This window comes from Asterias rubens, chromosome 4 (assembly GCF_902459465.1).
Source record: "Asterias rubens chromosome 4, eAstRub1.3, whole genome shotgun sequence".
NCBI lineage: Eukaryota > Metazoa > Echinodermata > Asteroidea > Forcipulatida > Asteriidae > Asterias > Asterias rubens.
Window position 1 is genome coordinate 20354446 of NC_047065.1, and position 19700 is coordinate 20374145.

General features: G+C 41.1%; 1 protein-coding gene across 3 annotated transcripts in view; it reads left to right on the plus strand.

Annotated features, from left to right (window-relative positions):
• Positions 1-19644, plus strand: part of LOC117289688 — a 41449-nt gene extending 21805 nt beyond the window's left edge. For all 3 annotated transcript variants that reach the window (XM_033770922.1, XM_033770924.1, XM_033770923.1), the window contains 2 exons: positions 8581-10253; positions 11233-19644. In XM_033770922.1, the coding sequence (XP_033626813.1) occupies positions 8655-10253; positions 11233-18165 (8532 nt within the window). In that variant the 5' untranslated portion in view covers positions 8581-8654 and the 3' untranslated portion in view covers positions 18166-19644. The remainder of the gene's footprint in view (positions 1-8580; positions 10254-11232) is intronic.
• Positions 19645-19700: the final 56 nt, after the last annotated feature.

Below are 19700 nucleotides of genomic sequence, written 5' to 3' on the forward strand. Positions count from 1 at the left end.
TTGGCTGGTAACTTTTTTCACTGGTAAACTATATATAAGCTGCTTTGTGTGCTATATGAAATAGAAACAACACATGCTCATAGAAACAACACATGCAACCATTGTTCAAGGTTGATAACACAATTGTCCGATTCCCTTTTTGAGGCATAATTAACACAACAAAAGGCCAAGTCACTCTGCAGCGATAACGATAATGACAACGACGTAAAGAGAACTCATTCTGTTGGTTGAATTGCTCCATGCAGAATATGCCAAGGCTCATTCAACCAATCAAGGGCGTGCATTTTTATCGTTTTCATTTTCGTTCTAGTTATCGGGGCCTGTGTAACCGGGCCTTAACCCTACTTATTGTACTTGGGGCCTAACAACCAAAGCCATTAGCCTCAAAGAAAAGATTGTATTGGTGGCTATGGCTGGATCACTTCAGCAACACGCATATACACATAGGATGTCCTTAGTAATGCCCTTAGCAACAGCCAGAGCCGTAGCCAACTGTTCTATAAATTCAGCTGTGAAAGATTTAGGCCTTCTGCTTTAATTAAAGCAGAAAATACTGCTTGACAAAATTCTTTGCTAAGCAAAAACTGGGTGGGGCACCAGTCACATCAAACTTTTAAAATTAAATTTGGGCTGGTAACCTGTTTCTGTTAAGCAATAGTTTTCTGTGCTTAGCAGGTTTTTGTGCTTAGCATATTTTTGTGCTTACAGCCTTCATGAAATTGGGCTCTGCCGATAGCAGTGATGGAAGAACTGTCTACATTGAGCAGCGTTGCACAGTCCACGTGCACTCAGTTTCTTAGTGAGTAATTGCACATCTTTCTAGTCTATGTAAGTTTATCGCGGACATGGAATTATAATGAGCCACCATGCGTGATAACCAGATGGCACGATGCCAACTCTAACCTGGCACGCCTTTTGTTCAGGGACCAGCACATAACATAGCGTAGCTTTTGCTGTTTGGACGTGTACGTAAACATGGTGTACGTCGGTATAGTTTGTCATGAGCAATGGTTTTGAAAGTGTATAATGTTGCATACAGGAAATGTTTGAAGTACGGAGTCAATGTAGATAGTCACTACAATACGTACTATGACCCCCTTTGTTTTATACATTAACCGTCTACAGAGTTTGTGTTACGATGTATACATGTACATCATGTACAGTTTTTTGTTTTTATAACAGGACTACACATGCCAATAATCTACACAATGTATGTAAGGCCCGCTTCCTTTTTACATACAGGCCGCCTCCTTTTTTATTTTATTTTTTAGTTTATTTTTGTTTCCCTTTTTTTTTTTTTTTAAATAGGATTATTTTAAATGATCTCAGCAAAAACAATCTGAATGTCTTGTCTGAATGCCTCGACTAAATTGTTTCATTTATGTTTTGTGTATTTCAGCAGTAAAAAAAACAAAGGATATTTGACATTTTAACAAAGAATGGCGGCCATCTTGAAATAGAAAATAAAAAATAAAAAGCCCCTCTTCCTCCTTTTTTTGAAAAACCCGGACGTGAAACATGTTTTTATTTTTACTCGGCCTAATACAGGAAAAGTAACTTGGTTCTAAAAGTCAAAATTTATTTAAACTTAGCTGTAATACCTCTGTGTACAAACTATCTACCACCTAAAAATATGTTTAGCGTTGGTTTCTTACTATCTTATTTTAAAGCCATTGGACGCTTTCAGAACATAAACAAAATTTAAAAGTTCACAGATTTACAAATAACTTACAGGGTTTATAGAAGGTAATGTTGAAAGACTTCTCTTGAAATATTATTCCATGAAATGCTTTACTTTTTGAGCAAACTTTAAAACAATATCAATTCTTGATATCGAGATTTACGGATTTCCTTCAAGCACATGTTATGACACGGCGAAGTGTGGGCTTTGACAGTGTTGAAAAGCATCTCCTTATGAAATTGAATACAAGTGCATTTAAAGCCATCAATAATCACTTTCGGAAAAAAAGTATTGTTCAAAGGCTCACACTTTGTGTATCACAACTTATAATATAAAATAACAAACCTGTGAAATTTTAGGCTCAATCGGTCATCGAAGTCGGGAGAAAATAACGGGAAAACCCACCCTTGTTTACACACGTTTCGCCGTTTCATGACATGTAATTCTTGATGCCGAGAATTGATAATTGTTTTAATGTTTTCTCAAAAAGTAAAGCATTTCATGGACTTATACTATTTCAAGAGAAGTCTTTCACCATTACCTTCTGTAAACCCTGTAAGTTATTTGTAAATCTGTGAACTTTTTTTCTTTTTTCTTTTTTTCTTCGAAAGTGTATAATGGCTTTAAAGGCAGTGGACACTATTGGTCAATTACTCAAAACAATTATTAGTATTAATTAATACTAAACCTTACTTGGTAACAAGTAATGGAGAGAGGTTGATAGTATACAACATTGTGAGAAACGGCTCCCTCTGAATTAAAGTTTTTGAGAAAAAGGGTAATTTTCCACGAATTTGATTTTGAGACCTCAGTTGTAGACTTTGAGGTCTCGAAATCAAGCATCTGAAAGCACACTACTTAGTGTGACAAGGGTGTTTTTTATTTCATTATTATCTTGCATTTTCAAATTTTCACAGGTTTGTTATTTTATACACCAAGTGAGAAGACTGATCTTTGACAATTACCAATAGTGTCCAGTGTGTTTAAGAGTGACCAGTGAAATGAAAATCTAACTGGTCCTGCTGGCGAGTCGCTGAAAAAGTTAAGGGCAACCCTGACAAGTTTTATAACAGTGAAAGTCATAACAATACATTAGTCATCAATTTATTTCTAAAAGGGAAAAGCCCAATCTGGAAAAACATTCAAGATTGGGAACGAAGCGATGACCTCTGCAGCCAGTTAACCTGCATAAAACTGGGTCAAATTGCATCTAGCTTTTTTAAAATTAGAGTATTTTGCCCAGCAAAATTGATCAGAGAATCAACAATGAGTGATAGTTAACTTACACAGTGTATTGGCTAGTATCGCTTTTTGAGTTTTTTTTTTTTTAAACAATTTTGTGAAGTTGTGTCCATTGTTGTCTAAAGCAGTCGAATGTTGGAAATAGTTGTACTCAGTCCCGACTTAAGGGTTTGTCTACAACGTACAAAGTGCATATGATGCTAAGGGACCTACGCTTCACGAAGTGCTATGCATTATACTGTGCATATATACATGTACATGATGTAGTACTATGTAGGTTCTGTACATACATGTACATGATGTAGTACATGTAGGTTCTGTACATACATGTACATGATGTAGTACATGTAGGTTCTGTACATACATGTACATGATGTAGTACATGTAGGTTCTGTACATACATGTACATGATGTAGTACATGTAGGTTCTGTACATACATGTACATGATGTAGTACATGTAGGTTCTGGCAGTGCTTTCTGAGTGCGCCGTAGCACCTTTAAGGTGCTACAAAAGGGTAATAACCAAACCATTGTACTACAAGGAACACGTTGCCTTGGATCGGACGAGTTGGTCTTTAAAAAGTGTTTGAAACCGTTTGTTATAAAATACATATATGGTTAGATAGATATTTTAAAAGTAGAATATAATGAACCACACAAGTATCACTCGAAATTGCGTGGTTTTCCTTTTACCTCATCGACTAACAAGGTCGGCCATTTATGGGAGTCGAATTTTCTGTGTTAGTTCTTAAAGTAAAAGGAAAACCATGCAATTTCGAGGCATATTGGTGTGGATCATTGTATTCTACTTTTAAAACATCTTTCTAACCATATGCATTTTATAACAAACGGTTACAAATGCTTTTTAAAGACCAACTCGACCGATAGAAGGCAATGTGTTCCTTTAAAAGGAAATCCTTTCTCAAAATTGTTTATCAGCAGCTGTGCTTATTAATTTTTTTAATAATATCGCGTTCCATTCATACTAATCACACCCTGACGGTACCCTAAGAAATTGCTTTAAGTATTTATTATGATTTATGTATGGTTACTTTTACACTGACATGTATTGAAGCTTCACCATACACATGTCTACATCTTGGTGTTTGTACAGAATACGACCGAAACGCAGCAAGCACATTGGCGACAGCCATGCTAGATTATAATGAGGATTTGACCTCCATAGCGCGGTAGTGTGACAAGCAGATGGCAACGTGCTATTCTCGACACTCGTTGACCTGACTCAAAGCAATCGGGAGCTGTGCTTGAAAAACGATGCATGTCTGCGTGAAGCGGCCATTGTGTGGTAGCCATCTTGTTTTTGTGTTCGTTGTTCCGTTATCAAAATCAGGCTTTGATGAAAAGGGAATATAAGTGTTGCCATTTTGTTGATAATAAGGCAATGACGACTGTACAAGTACCGTGTGCAGTACATTTCCTGACTTTCAAAATACTCAATAAATAAACTTTAAAAAAACACAGCCCTTTCATGTACAAGTTTACTCAAAAGAGTTTAGATTGCTAAGGTTCAGAAATGTTGCAAAAAAAAAAACAGCCTCAAAATTCATTTAAAAAGATTAAATTCAATATGTTTAATTGTAGTGAAATACTGAAATTACACAATACATGTAAAAATTACACTAAAATATGATGCGTACACATACACATGACACGTATCTGTAAATCACTACTTTTTTATCAGCGCTATACAGCCATTTTGATCTTTTGCTTTTTGTTTTGTTCTCGTATTTTGTTTTTTCGTTGAAGTAAGGCTCTCAGTGTAAATTGCATAAATTGCATAAATTTATCTGAAACGCTGGCACAGAAGGACAATGCCAGGTATAGATAAAAATATGTCTAAAATACATTAATGAATTTGTTTTTCTTGAAAACCTAAGCCAATTTATTAAAATTATGATCACTTATAAATAGATTGGTTGGTTATGGTGAAGATTAAAAGCATGCTTACATTTTTTGTTTATTTCATAAAATTAAGTTGATATTTAACTGTTTTATAATTTGAATTTCTTTTCATCCATCCTGTTATTGGTGCTTACGCTGTTTAGAGTTGGATGCTGAATAATAAAATATATAAAATAAAATATAGTTGAATTGTTGGATTTCAAGAGTCTGGCGTATAGTTTTCAATGAAATAAATGTGTGCAAATGCAAATGCAAATAATACATATTCCCTTTGCCGTTAGCGGCTGTTAGCAGTGTAGTACGGCGGCGGCGCACCTTTACGTTGAAGCAATCCAGGGACTTGCTCAGACGCTCTGATGGAGCAGCCGACAGATTATAATGAGGCGTCGTCAACTCCCGTTGTAGGATCTGGGGAATGTACCATATAAGGTTGTGCAGACACGTCCATGCGGACCTTAGGATGCCGTCTAGCGTATCCTTAACCCGGGTTTTTTTTTTTTCCTTCTTTTTTTTTTGCCCGGACTTGTGTAAATTTAACTTGAAGCAGATTTGAAATGTAATTTAGTGTCTTTTTGTTTGTGCTTTTCATATAGCAACCCTAGCAGAAAACAATTACCACACAGGATCTCTTTCGCATTAAGTATGACAGATTTCTTAAGCCCTTTTCCCAGTTCATCTTCATCCCTTTATTATTAGAATCCAAAATGCTTAATATTTCTTTACTATATCTGAGTTTTATTTATATTATAAACAAGAAGTTTGATAAAAACATGGGCATGAATTTGTGCTCCCAAAATGCCACAAAGACCTATTTATTTCACAAACACGCTTGCAGTTAATAAGGTATTGATAATGTGCGATCTATAGAGATTGCACTTCATGAATAAAAAAATAAAAGACACCAAATTACATTTAAAATCTACATTGAGACAACAAAACGCCACAAAGATTTTTTCGTTCCATACAGCTTATAGTGTCGATAATGTGCGATTCTACATTACGTACAGACACATTGTACAGTAAAACGTCAGGCAATCAACTACATTATATTTTGCATCTATACCATATAGTAGGTCCTTTTAGATGATAAGCAGTTGGCACCAGCTTATTCTTTATTATCTCAAATTTTTTTCCCATTACATTTGCTGATCTGTGCGGGCCTGATATTTTTGACATTTTACGTGGTTTCTAGGGAGCATTTAAAGCAAAATAACAGCTTTGAATTTTTTCAGCGTCAGGACATTTCAAGGGAGAAATTTCCATGCGAATGGCGGCTGTGGAAATTGTGCTGGCGCATGATTAGCATAACGGAACGGCACAGGCGAGTGGAGAGAGACTGTGTCAGACCACACCCTCGGAATAATTCTGAATAATAACGAGAGCTATAACCAATGGACGACAGAGTGTTATCAACCGTGTGGTTGGCTCGATTAAAGTCTACGCATTGGTTCAGTTAAAGATGCATTGCCCGATTAAAGTCTACGCATTGGTTCAGTTAAAGATGCATTGCCCGTTTTGGGGATTTTTTTGTGTACAAAATTTATGTTAATAATATTTGCGTTAATTACTGGACATACATGTAGCTGTTTTTCTAGTTAAGTGTGCTATAAACTTTAATTAATCGACTTTCTATCATTAAATGTTTGAGAAAGACTGCTAGGTTTGAAACGTCTTGGTCAGGCTGCGGAATTATTTGTACATTTATACCTACCACCTTTTGGTTGGTAAGCAGTTTGCAACTGCTTATTTTCTAATTCCATACATGTACATGTACAACAAATGGAGTGTATTGTTGAGCCTTGGTCTAGCATGCATTAAAGATGCTATGTCAGATTTTTGGCTGATTTGACCTAAAGATTTTGATTTAAAATTTAATGGGTATTTTGAAGGGGGTCGAGAAAGTTACAAGCTTTCATTTGAGCCATTGCTCGAAAAAGTCCACCAATTATTAGTAGCAGTGAAATAAAGTGCTCAAAATTAGTTTTTGTCGGGATCCCGACAATATATCACGTGATTCAATTCTTGATAACTGATAACTCCCAAACCGAAAGCGTCAGCAAACTAATATTTTGGATTTATTTGTTTGGTATGATAATGTATCACTCTAATTTTTTAGAAGAAGATCTGAGAACCCATGAATCACCACTTGGTACATTCTTACAGGCAGGGACTCTTAAATATTTGTTTAAATGAGCTTCCCATCAAGGTTACTGGGCAATCTCTCTCAAGCAAACATTGGTTTAATACCATGATTATTGATTGTAATTCTGAATTTGAAATGTCAGATCCCTGATGAAAATCCCATAATTTAATCTGTCAAGATGTCATGAACTTCATGCTTGTTATTTCCTAGACACGTTGCCCACAAAGGCAAATCTTAAGGGGCAAGCAAGGTCGGTAAAACAAAATGCACTACATGTGGATGGAAAGAAACATTGCAACACATCCTAAACAATTGTAATATGCTCACTAGACCAAGGATGTTACACCTGGCGGCACAGCAACGGTTATGTACTCCGTAAGATACCTTTTGCTCAATAGCTGATCGGACATGGAAATGTATCGCAATAGTTGAACTTACAACTCCATTTGAACAAAATATTACCAAAGCCCAGACTCGGAAACAAGAAAAATACTCCAGTCTCGTTTCTGATCTCGAGGATCATCAAGGTTTTATAACTGTACTGTACTGTATTGAAAGAGGCGGTAGGGGCAGTAGGGGCCTTATCATTCAAGATAATATGAAATAAGTTCAATCATCACTGTTCACCTTTTTATTGGCTGGTAACAAGGCAACGAAAGGAAAGTCCAACAAAATTGCCAAAGTTACGCTGCAGTTCTGGCATCATCAACTGTTTTTTACTCTAAATTTGATCATGACTGGTCCATTGAGTAATCTGTCTTTTAAATTGTCAGATTTGTATCGACTTTTACCCCTGTCTCGTTTTCTTTTCTTGCCTTTTTACAAACATATCGTTTAGTGTCTGTCTTTTCCGTTTTTTTTCTTTTCGTCTGTCCTGCGGAATGTTTTTTATTTTTTATTTCTGTTCCAATCTGAAGTGAATTAATAAATACTAAAATGCACAACAAAAAGTAATTGTGATACTTATCTAGACGACAATTGTTATTCTGGTCATTGCAAAATCAGCGGTTTCCGTGGTAGGATATGAACCCACAACCTAGTGATTGCAAGTCCTGTAGTCTGTCAGAGAAAAATGCAAGTGCTTGAATGTGAAATGAATACTCATTTCTTTCCTTTCGATGCTGAATACATTTGTTTTAAAGGCAGTGGAAACTATTGGTAATTACTCAAAATAGTTATTATAAAACCTTAATTGGTAACGAGTAATGGGGAGAGGCTGATAGTATAAAACATTGTGAGAAACGGCTCCCTCTAAAGTAACGTAGTTTTCGAGAAAGAAGTAATTTTCCACGAATTTGATTTCGAGACCAAGTTTTGAGGTCTCGAAATCAAGCATCTGAAAGCACGCAACTTCGTGTGACAAGGGTGTTTTTTCCTTCATTATTATCTCGCAACTTCGATGACCAATTGAGCTCAAATTTTCACAGGTTTGTTATTTATGCATATGTTGAGATACACAAGGTGAGAAGACTGGTCTTTGGCAATAACTAATAGTGTCCACTGCCTTAAAGTTGGTGTTATTGGTGTACTCTGTAACTACTGGACGACTGTGTTAATAATAAGCTGTCTTATTCTCATTTGTTTCTACAGATCCTTGATTAATGATGCTATGATAAAAAGGCCTTTGTGCGACCAAATCCTGTAACGGGAGACAGTGCACCATAATGGCGGATCTAACAGCGAGTGTTCCAGAGTCAATCCCAGTAGACGTCCCTCCTGACCCCCTCGTAGTTGAACCCTTGAAAAACTTTGTGGATAATGCTGAGGTATCCAAAGGAGACGCACCAAGTGTTCTGAGATCCGAGGAAGATTGTGATGAATTGACTCCCGATCAAAGTGACGACATCGTGTCTGAAATCATACCCGAAAGTCTGTCGGAAAACGTAGTTATTGTTGAAGCGCCCTCTACTGACCAAAGTCAAGAGAGAGGGTGGCTTCATAGAGACATGCTGTCCAAGAATGAAGAAGTTACTCTTGAAGTGATCTCTGAAGATTGTGAGGATGTGCGTTTGGAGGGAGAGAATCACGACAGAGACTCGGTGAATAATCCTGATCCACTTGAACCCTCATCGAAACCAGCGGATGCCCCTGCTGGAGTTGATCGACTCACAAACATTGAATCAAATACCACCCTCGTCCAACCCCTTGGTGACCAAGTCCAAACAGAGCCTTCGTTAGCTATCTCGGCAACCATGAATGAGTCAGCTACAACCCCTCAGCATCCTACAAAGAATAGCTCGACCCCCTCCCTGAGTAGAACAAATAACCTTGAAGCCAAGAAGAATAGACTTCTGGACATTTTAAATGCCAAAACGAAAGACCTCTCGATGAGCAAACAGAAGGATGTTATTCATGTGCCAGGATTTGTCGGGGGAGATGATTCCCCTGGTAGCGTGTTTGACCTCCCTCCGAACACAGAAGTCATTCATCCCACCTCCACCACACAAACACCTGAGCCCCCGAGTGAAGATTCTTATAAGGGGTCATCTCTGGGGTCAGAGGTCACACAGGATGACCCTACTCTAATTCTCAACAAACCGGTCACTCAGATCATGGCTAAGAGTAAACGGAAGACAAAGAAGCCGTTGCCCAACAGATCTTCTTTGGAAAGTATGATCGATGCCGCATCAGACATTACGGACTTCTTCAGCATCGCAAACACTCTGGATGACAGTGAGGAAGATTACGTTCCTATGGTCGTTGACGAGGTCGAATCTAAAGATGAACAGACAATGGCCGAGAGCCTTCCGATTCAGACAACCAAATCAGTCAGTATGACTAAAGGGACTGTCATCAATGTGCCTACTTCAAAAGGATTACCAGTGGTAAGGGTTGTAGACCCTGCATCGTTTGGCCTTCAAAGCACCACTCAAACCAACCCTCAAATTGCAACTCCTCAAATTGCGGTGTCGGTAGCCACTCAGCTTCCTGTGAACCACCCACAACAGCAACTGACTCAAACGACACAGCTCGTGCAGCAGATTGTGCAGCAGCAGCACACCCAGTTTCCCATTCTGCAGCAGAAGCTCATCCAACCGCTGCAGGGACAGATTCTTGTGCAGGGTAACATCATGCAAGGGAGCATCCTGCAGCCAGGAAACACAGCAGGGAGTGTGATTGTGCAGCAGCAGGCGCCACAGCAGCAACAGCAGTTTGTGCCGATACAGTCCATACAGCAGACCGTTCCAATACAGTCCATCATCCAGCAGACTGCAGTCATGCCCTCTGTGTACCAGAACCAGATTCCAGTTGTTCAACAACAGGTGAGTTTCAAAACCTTACCTAACAGGTGGATTGCACTCATAAGAGTTACATGTATATATAAGAACTAGAGGGCGCACTGGCCTATATACGCGCCCCAGCAAGCTGACAAAACAACATCTCGTCATCGTTCAATGAACACAAACTCCAACGTGTACTTCGATGTGCGTACATAATGGCGCGTGTCTCGTTGCGGTCCCGTCGCGTTTGTGCAAGAAGCATCACCAGTGCGCCCTCTAGTTGGTATATAACTCTATGATTGCACTACACACATTTTCACAAACTTTCCACAATCCTCTCTGAGTTTTTTACCTTTGCAATTTTTAGGGAACAACAAATCATTGTAATGGGTATCAAAAAGCATTTATATATATTCAAAGATGACAAACATTACATATTCCAAGAAGATTGTGGGATATACAACATAATGTTTAGTCTACCTTGTGGCAGATTTCTGACTGTGACAATCCATCCTTTGTTTTCAGTTCAGACCTTTTAAAGTCTCAGACTTTGGAAAATTTACATAAAAGATTTGTATGTGTTTATAATTTCAAAACTTGATACATATCTATTGTATTTGATGTAATCTGTTCTTGGTGCTACATTCACATAGTTATGTTTGGCGGCAGAATTGTGTCAATACGGTTGTCTTTGTGTGAAATTTTGAGCGTTAAATAGGAGGTGACAAAAGGGTTCGAAATAAACAAATCTGCCCCTCGAACAAGATGGCGCATATTACAGAAAAGTGTTAAAAATAAAAAACTTCACTCAATGGGGCATTACAAGTTCTGACATAGACATAGTTCTGAGCATGTGCACATTACCGAGAAACAATAAATTTACCTGGTAGTCTGCTGCCACCTAGTGTTCCAAAAATCCTCATTGGATAAAATGTGCAATAGAATTGAATGTGGATTTATCTTTTGGCACGATTATAAATATTTTACTGACTATATATATTATGTTGTTTTTTTACTCCAGCCTGCCCAGCAGCTTCCAGTGTTCAGTTCCCAACAACCCACCGGTACCATCTTCACTTCTAGCACCCACACCCCGACCATCATCAAACCCCAGCAGACCGTCTTTGTCCTCCAACGCGGCGACGCTTTGAAGCTCGACAGTATCGGGAATCTGATCGTCATCGGGAAGGAAGACTGCATCAGCGGCCAACAACCGGTCATACAGCCAGGCAGCTCCATACTTCCTGTGAACTCTGTTAAGAATTTGTTGAACATTCGAAACGTTACGTCTGTGGCTCCGCAGGAAACAGCAATACAACCAGGAGCAACCCTTGTATCATACGTCAACAGCCCGATAGTAGAAGCCAGCAGTTCTCAGTTACAGATTTCAACGGGTGCTACTATGATTCCTTCCGCTTCTGTCAGTACCTTCAATCGACCTGTGATTCTTGGGAAGCAGCCGATAGCCAGCGTGCAACCTCAGAGGCAGAGAAGCACCTGCCCTAATCCCGAGTTGGATCTGATCAGGACAGCCTTACTCAGTCCCAGTCCGACCACACCCACATCGATCGTGTCAGTGAGTACCGACCCCAAACCTAGCACCGTGACCACTACTAGCTCGGATGGCAAAGGCATCAAGATATTTCAGTGTGAAAAATGTAAGAAGCTCTTTGTTAGCAAAGCTAGTCTCTTCAACCATTTGGCCATGGAGATGCATACTAAAGGCGTTCCACAGCATGTCAAACTTCCATACAAGTGCCCTACTTGCATCTCCCACTTTGCCTTCAAGGCCTCTCTAGTGTTCCACACAAACAAATCTTGCTGCACTGACGTCATACCCACGTTCAACGTGATCTGCTCCATATGTAAGCTCCGATTTAAAAACTTAGTGGATCTTGAAAGGCATATTGTCCGATGCCACCACATTTTACCCGGTCAAATTGCAGAACTCAATGAAAATATCAGTGCAAACAAATACGAAGCTCAGTACAAGAAAATTGCCATGTTGGAAAAACCCCACAGTGAAGCTAAAACTGTGCCACCCCCAAAAGTAGTCACCACAAAGTGGGCGGTTATTAACAGCTCTCCAACAGTTCAAGTGGGTTCAACAAACAAAGATGTGCCAGAGGCTAGGCCTCCAATTAAACTAGTCGTGAACAGAAAGAGAAAGAAAAAAAGCAAGCATCGTGGCAAGAAGCGTACGCGGTCATCACCAGAGCATCCGTGTAGAGCCGAGGTCTTAAAAGATGAAGATGCAACGACCCGGAACTTAATAAACACCCATGGAAAATACCTACCCAAAGCCGCCCGTCCATTTTCTTGTAAGATCTGCGATAAGGCTTTTACCTCGGAGCATTGTTTGCTGGAGCATATTAAGACACATATCAAGCCCTTCAGCTGCAGCGCTTGTGGATGGAAGTCTCCAAGGAAGGACAACGTCCTGAAGCACATTCAGCAACATCATAACGGACCCAAGTATCAGAGGAAGAGACAGGGCAAGTCAAAACAAAGAAGCCCGACACCTTCAAGTTCCGACGTCAGTGAGAGCAACGAGGAGGAAAGTGTAGAGGAGGTCGTAAAACACATCAAGAAAGAGAAGAGTGATCACCAAGATGATGAAGATCCAGATCTTGATGTGGATGATGATGACGACGATGACAGGCCCAACGATTATTTTGGCAGTGGTAGATTCCCGCCTGATGATGACAACGATCATGACAACTCTGGAAATAGCAACGGAAAGAACAACTCTGACAAAAGTCCAGAGAAAGGCAGTGATAGCCTTGGAGATCAAGAGATGGACGAAGGGGAGGAGAGCACTCAACCGACTTCAGGTGACCACAATTACTCAAGTCACACGCAATCAGCGGAAGACGCAGCCCAAGGTATTGAAATTGACATTTTAGAAGATGTTGACGAAATTGATGTACTTCAAGCTGAGTGTGAAGTTAACGATGATGATGTTAGTCCGAGATCTACGTCCATGGAACCAGCTCAAAGCAAAGATTCCAGTGAAGTTGGCCCGAGTGATAGGAGTTCCATACCCCAAGATAATGGTTCGTCCCAGGAAGCCACTTCCCAGGAGAAGGCAGATGAAAATCCACCGAAGGACACAGAAACCAGAACAGAAAATGATTCTTCTTCTAATCCATCTGGAACACAAGATGTTCAGGACCAGTTGAGTTCTACAAGTCAGAGTGGTGAAGAACTTTCAGGCCAAAAATCCATCAGCAAAGATGTTTCAATAGACGCATCTTTGGAGGCAGGCTGTGTTGACAGTTTGGGTCAAGATGTACCTGATGTAACATCAGAATGTCCCATTAAAAAGCAAGATTGCTTGGTCCCGGAGAATGTGCCTGAACAAGATGAGATGTCACAAGATGTTTGTACTAAACCTATGGACACCATACCAACCAGTGGTGGTACTCGACCTAGAGAAGACAATCAAGAAACTAATTCCTCATCGTCTTTCAACAAACTTCAATCTCTTTTAAATGGAGATGCACAATCGTCCAAAGCTGGAGAAAGTTCGGAGAACTTGGCAAATATTTTGCAACCATCTGTGGAGCCATCAGTCATTTCAGTGGAGAGTGCCACCTGCGATCCAAAGACGACTGACTCCTTAATAGAAAGTGATGTCTACTCGGAGAGTGATATCCTGGATTGGAGCAGCTCTGATTTTGAATCCGAGGACGAGGAAGGAGTCGAGAGAATTCAGGCGAGACCCATTCTGCTTAGAGATGACGATGCCAACCCGGCAGCAGGTACAGAGGTCATGGATGAGTCTCTCATCATCGATGATGACAACTTGGAGATAAGACCCAAACACCCGATATTCCCAATCCTGAAGACCAACACTGAGAAAGGAGACATTGATACAGTTGATGAAGTAGAAATTGGCGCCCCTGTACGAAACAGTTATTACACCGTTCTGAATGCAGAGGGTAACATTGAAGACGGCTCAAGTAGAGCTCCTTTTGACGGAGCTTCCGAAGTGGAGCTCTCAGTTTTAGATCATACGGTTAACGTCTTTCCCTCGACCCAAGATGCTGACGGAGAGGAAACTGCAAACGAGGAGGACTGCCAACTCACTGATGTCATTCAAGAACAAGCAAAGTGCAGCATCAACCCTGAAAGCAGAGTTAAAACGGAATTCTGTGGAGATAGGGAAAGCAACGCTGCCTGTGAAACAGGCAACATTCAACAAAGTCAGAACATTTATCAGTCAGACCCAAGTACAGCTTGTGAAAATAGACTTTCGACTGATCGAAATTCAAGGGAAATCTTCGCAGATGAAGGGTTTATTCACAATAAGCAACACATTCCTGAAGAGAGGACCACCACTTCAGATATCTCTGAGAGAGTAGGAGTGAAGATAAAGCTGGAACCGTTTGAAATGTGTGAAATTGAGACGGAGATCGACGATAATCAAATGACTGCTGAAGGTGACTCCACTAATCACTATAACAATGAAGCGTCGACAACTACAGCTCAAAAAAGATCTTCGTCTCCTATGCTTCGAAGCACTTCTCTTCCAGGACCCAGTCCACTTCCCACAAGTGATCCTTCAAGTGCACGAGAGGCAACATCATCGCCCATTTCACAAGTCTTGCCTGTTATTTCCTCGGTGGGTTCTTTGAGTGAGCAGGTAGAGCTGAACCAAAAACGTAGGAGCGTCATTTTAGAAGCCCTGAATCGTCCAGGTCAGCCGTATCCGCCTCCACCGTACGATTCCAGAATGATGTATAACTCCATGGGAATGCCTGTCGTAGATCCATCCACTGGACAACCCTTCTTACCCAGATATCCTAATCCTTCCAACCCCTACATATCCATGTTTCATTCGGGATCATTGGTGGATCCAAGGGGGCAGTTTTATCCAGGCCATCCCGGGATTGCTCCACCATCTAGAGTGATGGGTTACAGACCTCCACACATGAGCTCCTCATTGCCAGAAGGTAGATTCCCAGGTCCAAGCGGTTTCCCGCCGATGATGGGCCAAGCAGGGTACAACAGAGGAGGCTACCAGCCAAAGCACGACCAACAGCATTTTGATCAGCATCATAAGAAGACGCAGCTGGAGAAACAAAAGCAAGAAACTCTTCAGCTACAGATGCAGCGAGATCAGCAGAAGTACCAACTCCAACAGATTGAAAGGCAGTGGCAGGAACGTAATCATGGCATGAAAAGTCTATCCCCATCTCATGCTTCATCTCATCGTCTCTCAGATCCAGGGTTCTCATCAACCAACCCAGGCTCTAGCCAGACAGACGGATTCATTTTCCCGAAGCATCCGTACCAGGACAGAGTTGGAAGTAATCCAGTAGTTAACCCTCTAACTAGAGAACCCTCAGACAGCCTAGGCCAACCCTGCAACCAGTTCAAGGCAAACACTTCCAGGCTCCAACAACATCTTAACCCCTCTGACCCACAGATTGTTCCCCGGATCAGAGAACCTCAGTTAGAGCAGAATGGCAATAATATGGTACCCTCACTTCCTGCTGGTCCCCATTTTCCACCTGGATCACACCTTCCTCTTAGACCATCTGCTTCGTTGGAAGCGGCTATTCCTTCCAGATTCCCAGAGCCTAGTAGACCAGGATTGCAAGGTTCTAATAGAGTTCCCGTTCATGTTGACGAGCATGGTTTGAGGCTACCCCGGCAAATGAGTCAGGAAATGATGAATGACCAGCCACCTCCGCTTGTTTACCAAGGCCATCAAAAACCGCAGGATGTGACGGTCCACAAACTGGAGCCTGGAGATCAGGCGTCAGAGATTGTCACTGTGGAGGAATCAAGTGATAAACAAGATGTGCAGCTTTTGAAAGGAGAGAAGCTAAGTGATCGAGATAAAACATCCAATCAACAAGAGGTTGTGTCACAGAACAGTTCCATACTTCAAGATGTGTGTTCCCCAGGAGAAGGCGTACCTCCTTTTGTCCAACCACCGCCAATACCTCCTCCTCCCTTACCACCTTCTCTTCCATCTACACACATAGATCATTCCAGACGGCCACACTTTGTTCTTCCCACAAACGGTGAAATCATGGAGACGGTAGTTCAAAGCCCTCTTTCACATCTGCCTCATCCAGAGTATGTTCCAGTGGGGAATGGAACATTTGCTTCTCCGCCAATTCATGTCGGGCCTCCCCATGTGTCTCCCAATTTGCCAAGCCCAAGATCAGTTCCTCGCTCTCCAAAGAAACGACATTCCTCTTCCGGGTCAAATGACCATGAGTCCAACAGACGCAGGAAACGGTCTCCGAGGACAGACGAGAACCCAGAAGAAAGACCCTACGCTTGTCACATATGCGGGAATCGTTTCAAGCGGTCTAACAACCTCACTGATCACGTTCGAATCCATTCCAGGCCTTATAAATGTGGGGAGTGTAGTTTTGACACCACCCGTTGGCAGTACCTTGCAGACCACCTAAAGAAGACCCACAGTTTTGAAGGTGATGCCAAAGAGCTTGAGATGATGTTCAAATCCGGGAAGCGACTGAAGCCAACTGATCATATTCCTGAGACATGTTACCAGCCAGCAGCAACATCAGAAACTCAACCATCAGCTGAAAAGCTTTCACCACATCCAGTGCGAAATGGGTTCTCTCCTGCATCCCGGAGTATGGTGGTTGCGCCGTCCAATGTTATCATACCTCGTGGGTCGGATATCGTTCATAGAGACAGACACAGAAAGAGAAAGCGTCGTCATGATTATGATGATGAAGACTTAGTTGATTTCTTTGGGAATACCTCTGGCCAGGAGGACAGTGATGAGACGGTTGCTCCAATTACAATAGCGAAGGAGAAGAAAATACAGATCTTTGATGATGTTGCATCTGGCTGTGAGAACGGTTCCCAGATCTCTCCTGGAAACTCTCAAGCTCAGACCTCCCCGAAGGATAGCCTCAAATTGGACGTTACTTGGTCCAAAAGGAAACAACCTACTCCCGTAAGAGTAACTGAAGAGGAAATGATCAAGGAAGGGGTGACCTCGGCATTCTCAACTGCTTTGAAGACCGTAGAGAACTGCCAGGAATCAACTGGTAAGAATGTTTCTGAGGAAAGTGGCATGGAACCTCATGTCAAGAAGGAGTTGGATGCTACAGAAGAATATATGGACAAACACAGTGCAGAGGAGAGTGGGATTGATTTCGAAGAGCAAGCTGACAAAATGGACGAGGAGATGGATTATGACTCGGAGGAAGACGAAGAGGATGAAAGCGATTGCGGGGCTGTCGATGATCACAACAACGGAGACTACCCTCAATATCCATCAAACTCGGATGCCAATCATGATCTGGATGAATCCGGTGACGACATCAGGTACACCCCGACTGGAAGACCTAAGCGGAAAACTGGCAACTACACCTTCCCGTCAAGTCTAAGACGGCACGGCGAGAATGAAGACCCAGAGTACAATCCGCTGAGAAGGCAGAGGAAGAAACATGGCTTGGTCTTGAAAATCCACATCAAGAGGGGTAAGAGACGAGGACGACGTCCTAGTAATAAACGTCCCCCTCCCTCATCTTCATCTCACGTTGAAGCTCTTTCAACTCACATCGGGGGAGGTCTAGACCTTAGCCCTTACTACAACATAGTAGATGAGACCGATGGGGATATGGACAAGAGACCATACCAGTGTATGATCGATGACTGCCACAAGCGTTTCAAAAGCAAACAACACATGAGAGAGCACCTGTTTACCCACCTCAAGCCGTACAAGTGTGATGGCTGCTCCCTGGGGTTCGCCAGGACGGACTATCTTGCCATGCATATGAGAGAGATGCACAAAATGTCGCCGACTCGAGCGGACTTGTTCAATAAGAGGAAGAGCGCTAATGGCCGTGCCATGGCCTGCCGCATGAGGCCAAGTAAGGACAGACGACGTCAGGAGTTGCAGCAGAGCTTTAAGAATGGTAACATCCCCCAGGACATCAAGGAATTTGATTAGAAATGGTCGTTGGGAAGCCACTCTTTCAAAAAACTCAAACAGAGCATTTTTTGGTCCAGAACAAATTACATAATGGTTTAGAGAAGTTGTCACTTGACTAGAACCTAGAACTAAGTGCCACAACTCAAAACCTTGCACAATTTATCTGCGAATAAGTCCCATTCTATAATAGTAAACCTATATAGTGTTTACAAAATAGTCAATCTGTGGGCTATCGTACAGTTTCTGCGAGCTGTCTTGCAGTTCAGTGAGCAGGGCTAAATTTTGGCATCGTGCTTTATGATAATCCTTGTCAATTTTCTAATGCTGTTAAGCATAAAAGAAGCTGCTCAGCAGAAACTTGTTCCCAAATCCCAATTTGATTAAGCCTGTAAGCACAGAAATACTCTTGCTTAGCAAAAAAAAGGTTACGAGCTAAAATACCAAAGATTCACCATTTCTGCGACTGGTGCCCTCCTCATTTCTTGCTTAGCATAAGAAATGTTCAAAGCAAACAAAATTTTTGCTCAACCGCTTTTAAAAAAAAACAGGCCCAACATTGATACCATTCGGTGCCACTGTAAGTCGACAAGAAATGGGAATGATGTATTGGTTTGACTACAACTTTGACTGTTGGTAGCATTTAACAACTGGTAATTGTGTATTGCCCAAGAGTTTTCCAAACCGGTTAAAAACAGTCTGGCCCATTAACATAAAGCAACTGAAGCAGAAAAAGCGCTTAGCACAAAACAATTTGGCACTAGAGTATTGATACCGGCCAAAATAACCATAGCACACCCTACAATCTCTGACTGTTTTTTCATCTTATTTTGCTTAATAGCGAAAAAAGCTGAAGCAGGTCTATGTAAATTTTGTCAAATGTTGTGAGACACGTGTGCTCTAATATTTTCAATATTGGCAATTGTTTTTGGTTTTTCAATGTCGCGTTCTCATCAGTTTCTGAACCAAAAGAAAGTATAGATGTGCAGCGAAACTTCTTTAAAAATGTTACATGCCTTGTTAGTGCCTTCTTATAATATGAATCTATAGATACTTTATTGTAGCTAGAATCTTTATTATTTCTCATTATAAATTTATGTTTTTTCTCTTGTCTTGTACTTGAATTTATCTTTTGTTGAAATGTCAAAACGCACTCAGTAGCCTTTCACAGGGGTTGCTTTTGTTTATTTATAGTTATTCCACATTATTTTTGGACTTGACAGTAACCACTGTTGCAAAGAGATATTAGTTATATCACAAAAGCGCGAGTGGAATATGGAGAAATGTAGTGCTTCTGTGTCCCATAAATCCAACGAGGCCGAAGGCTCAGATAGCTTTATTTCTCCGTCTTCCACAAGCTTGTACATGTAGTGATAAAAAATATAATTATGGTAAAAACTTGTAATGCGCACATAATTGCCCTCACTAAGTGTTGAAGTCGCAGCATTTTTGAAAGTTCGTCTTTTGTCAGTTTCATGGACGAAGTTACAGAATATGAAGGGAGTTGGAGCAGTTGCACCCTGTGCACATACTTCGCTTTACAAATAGCGTAAAAC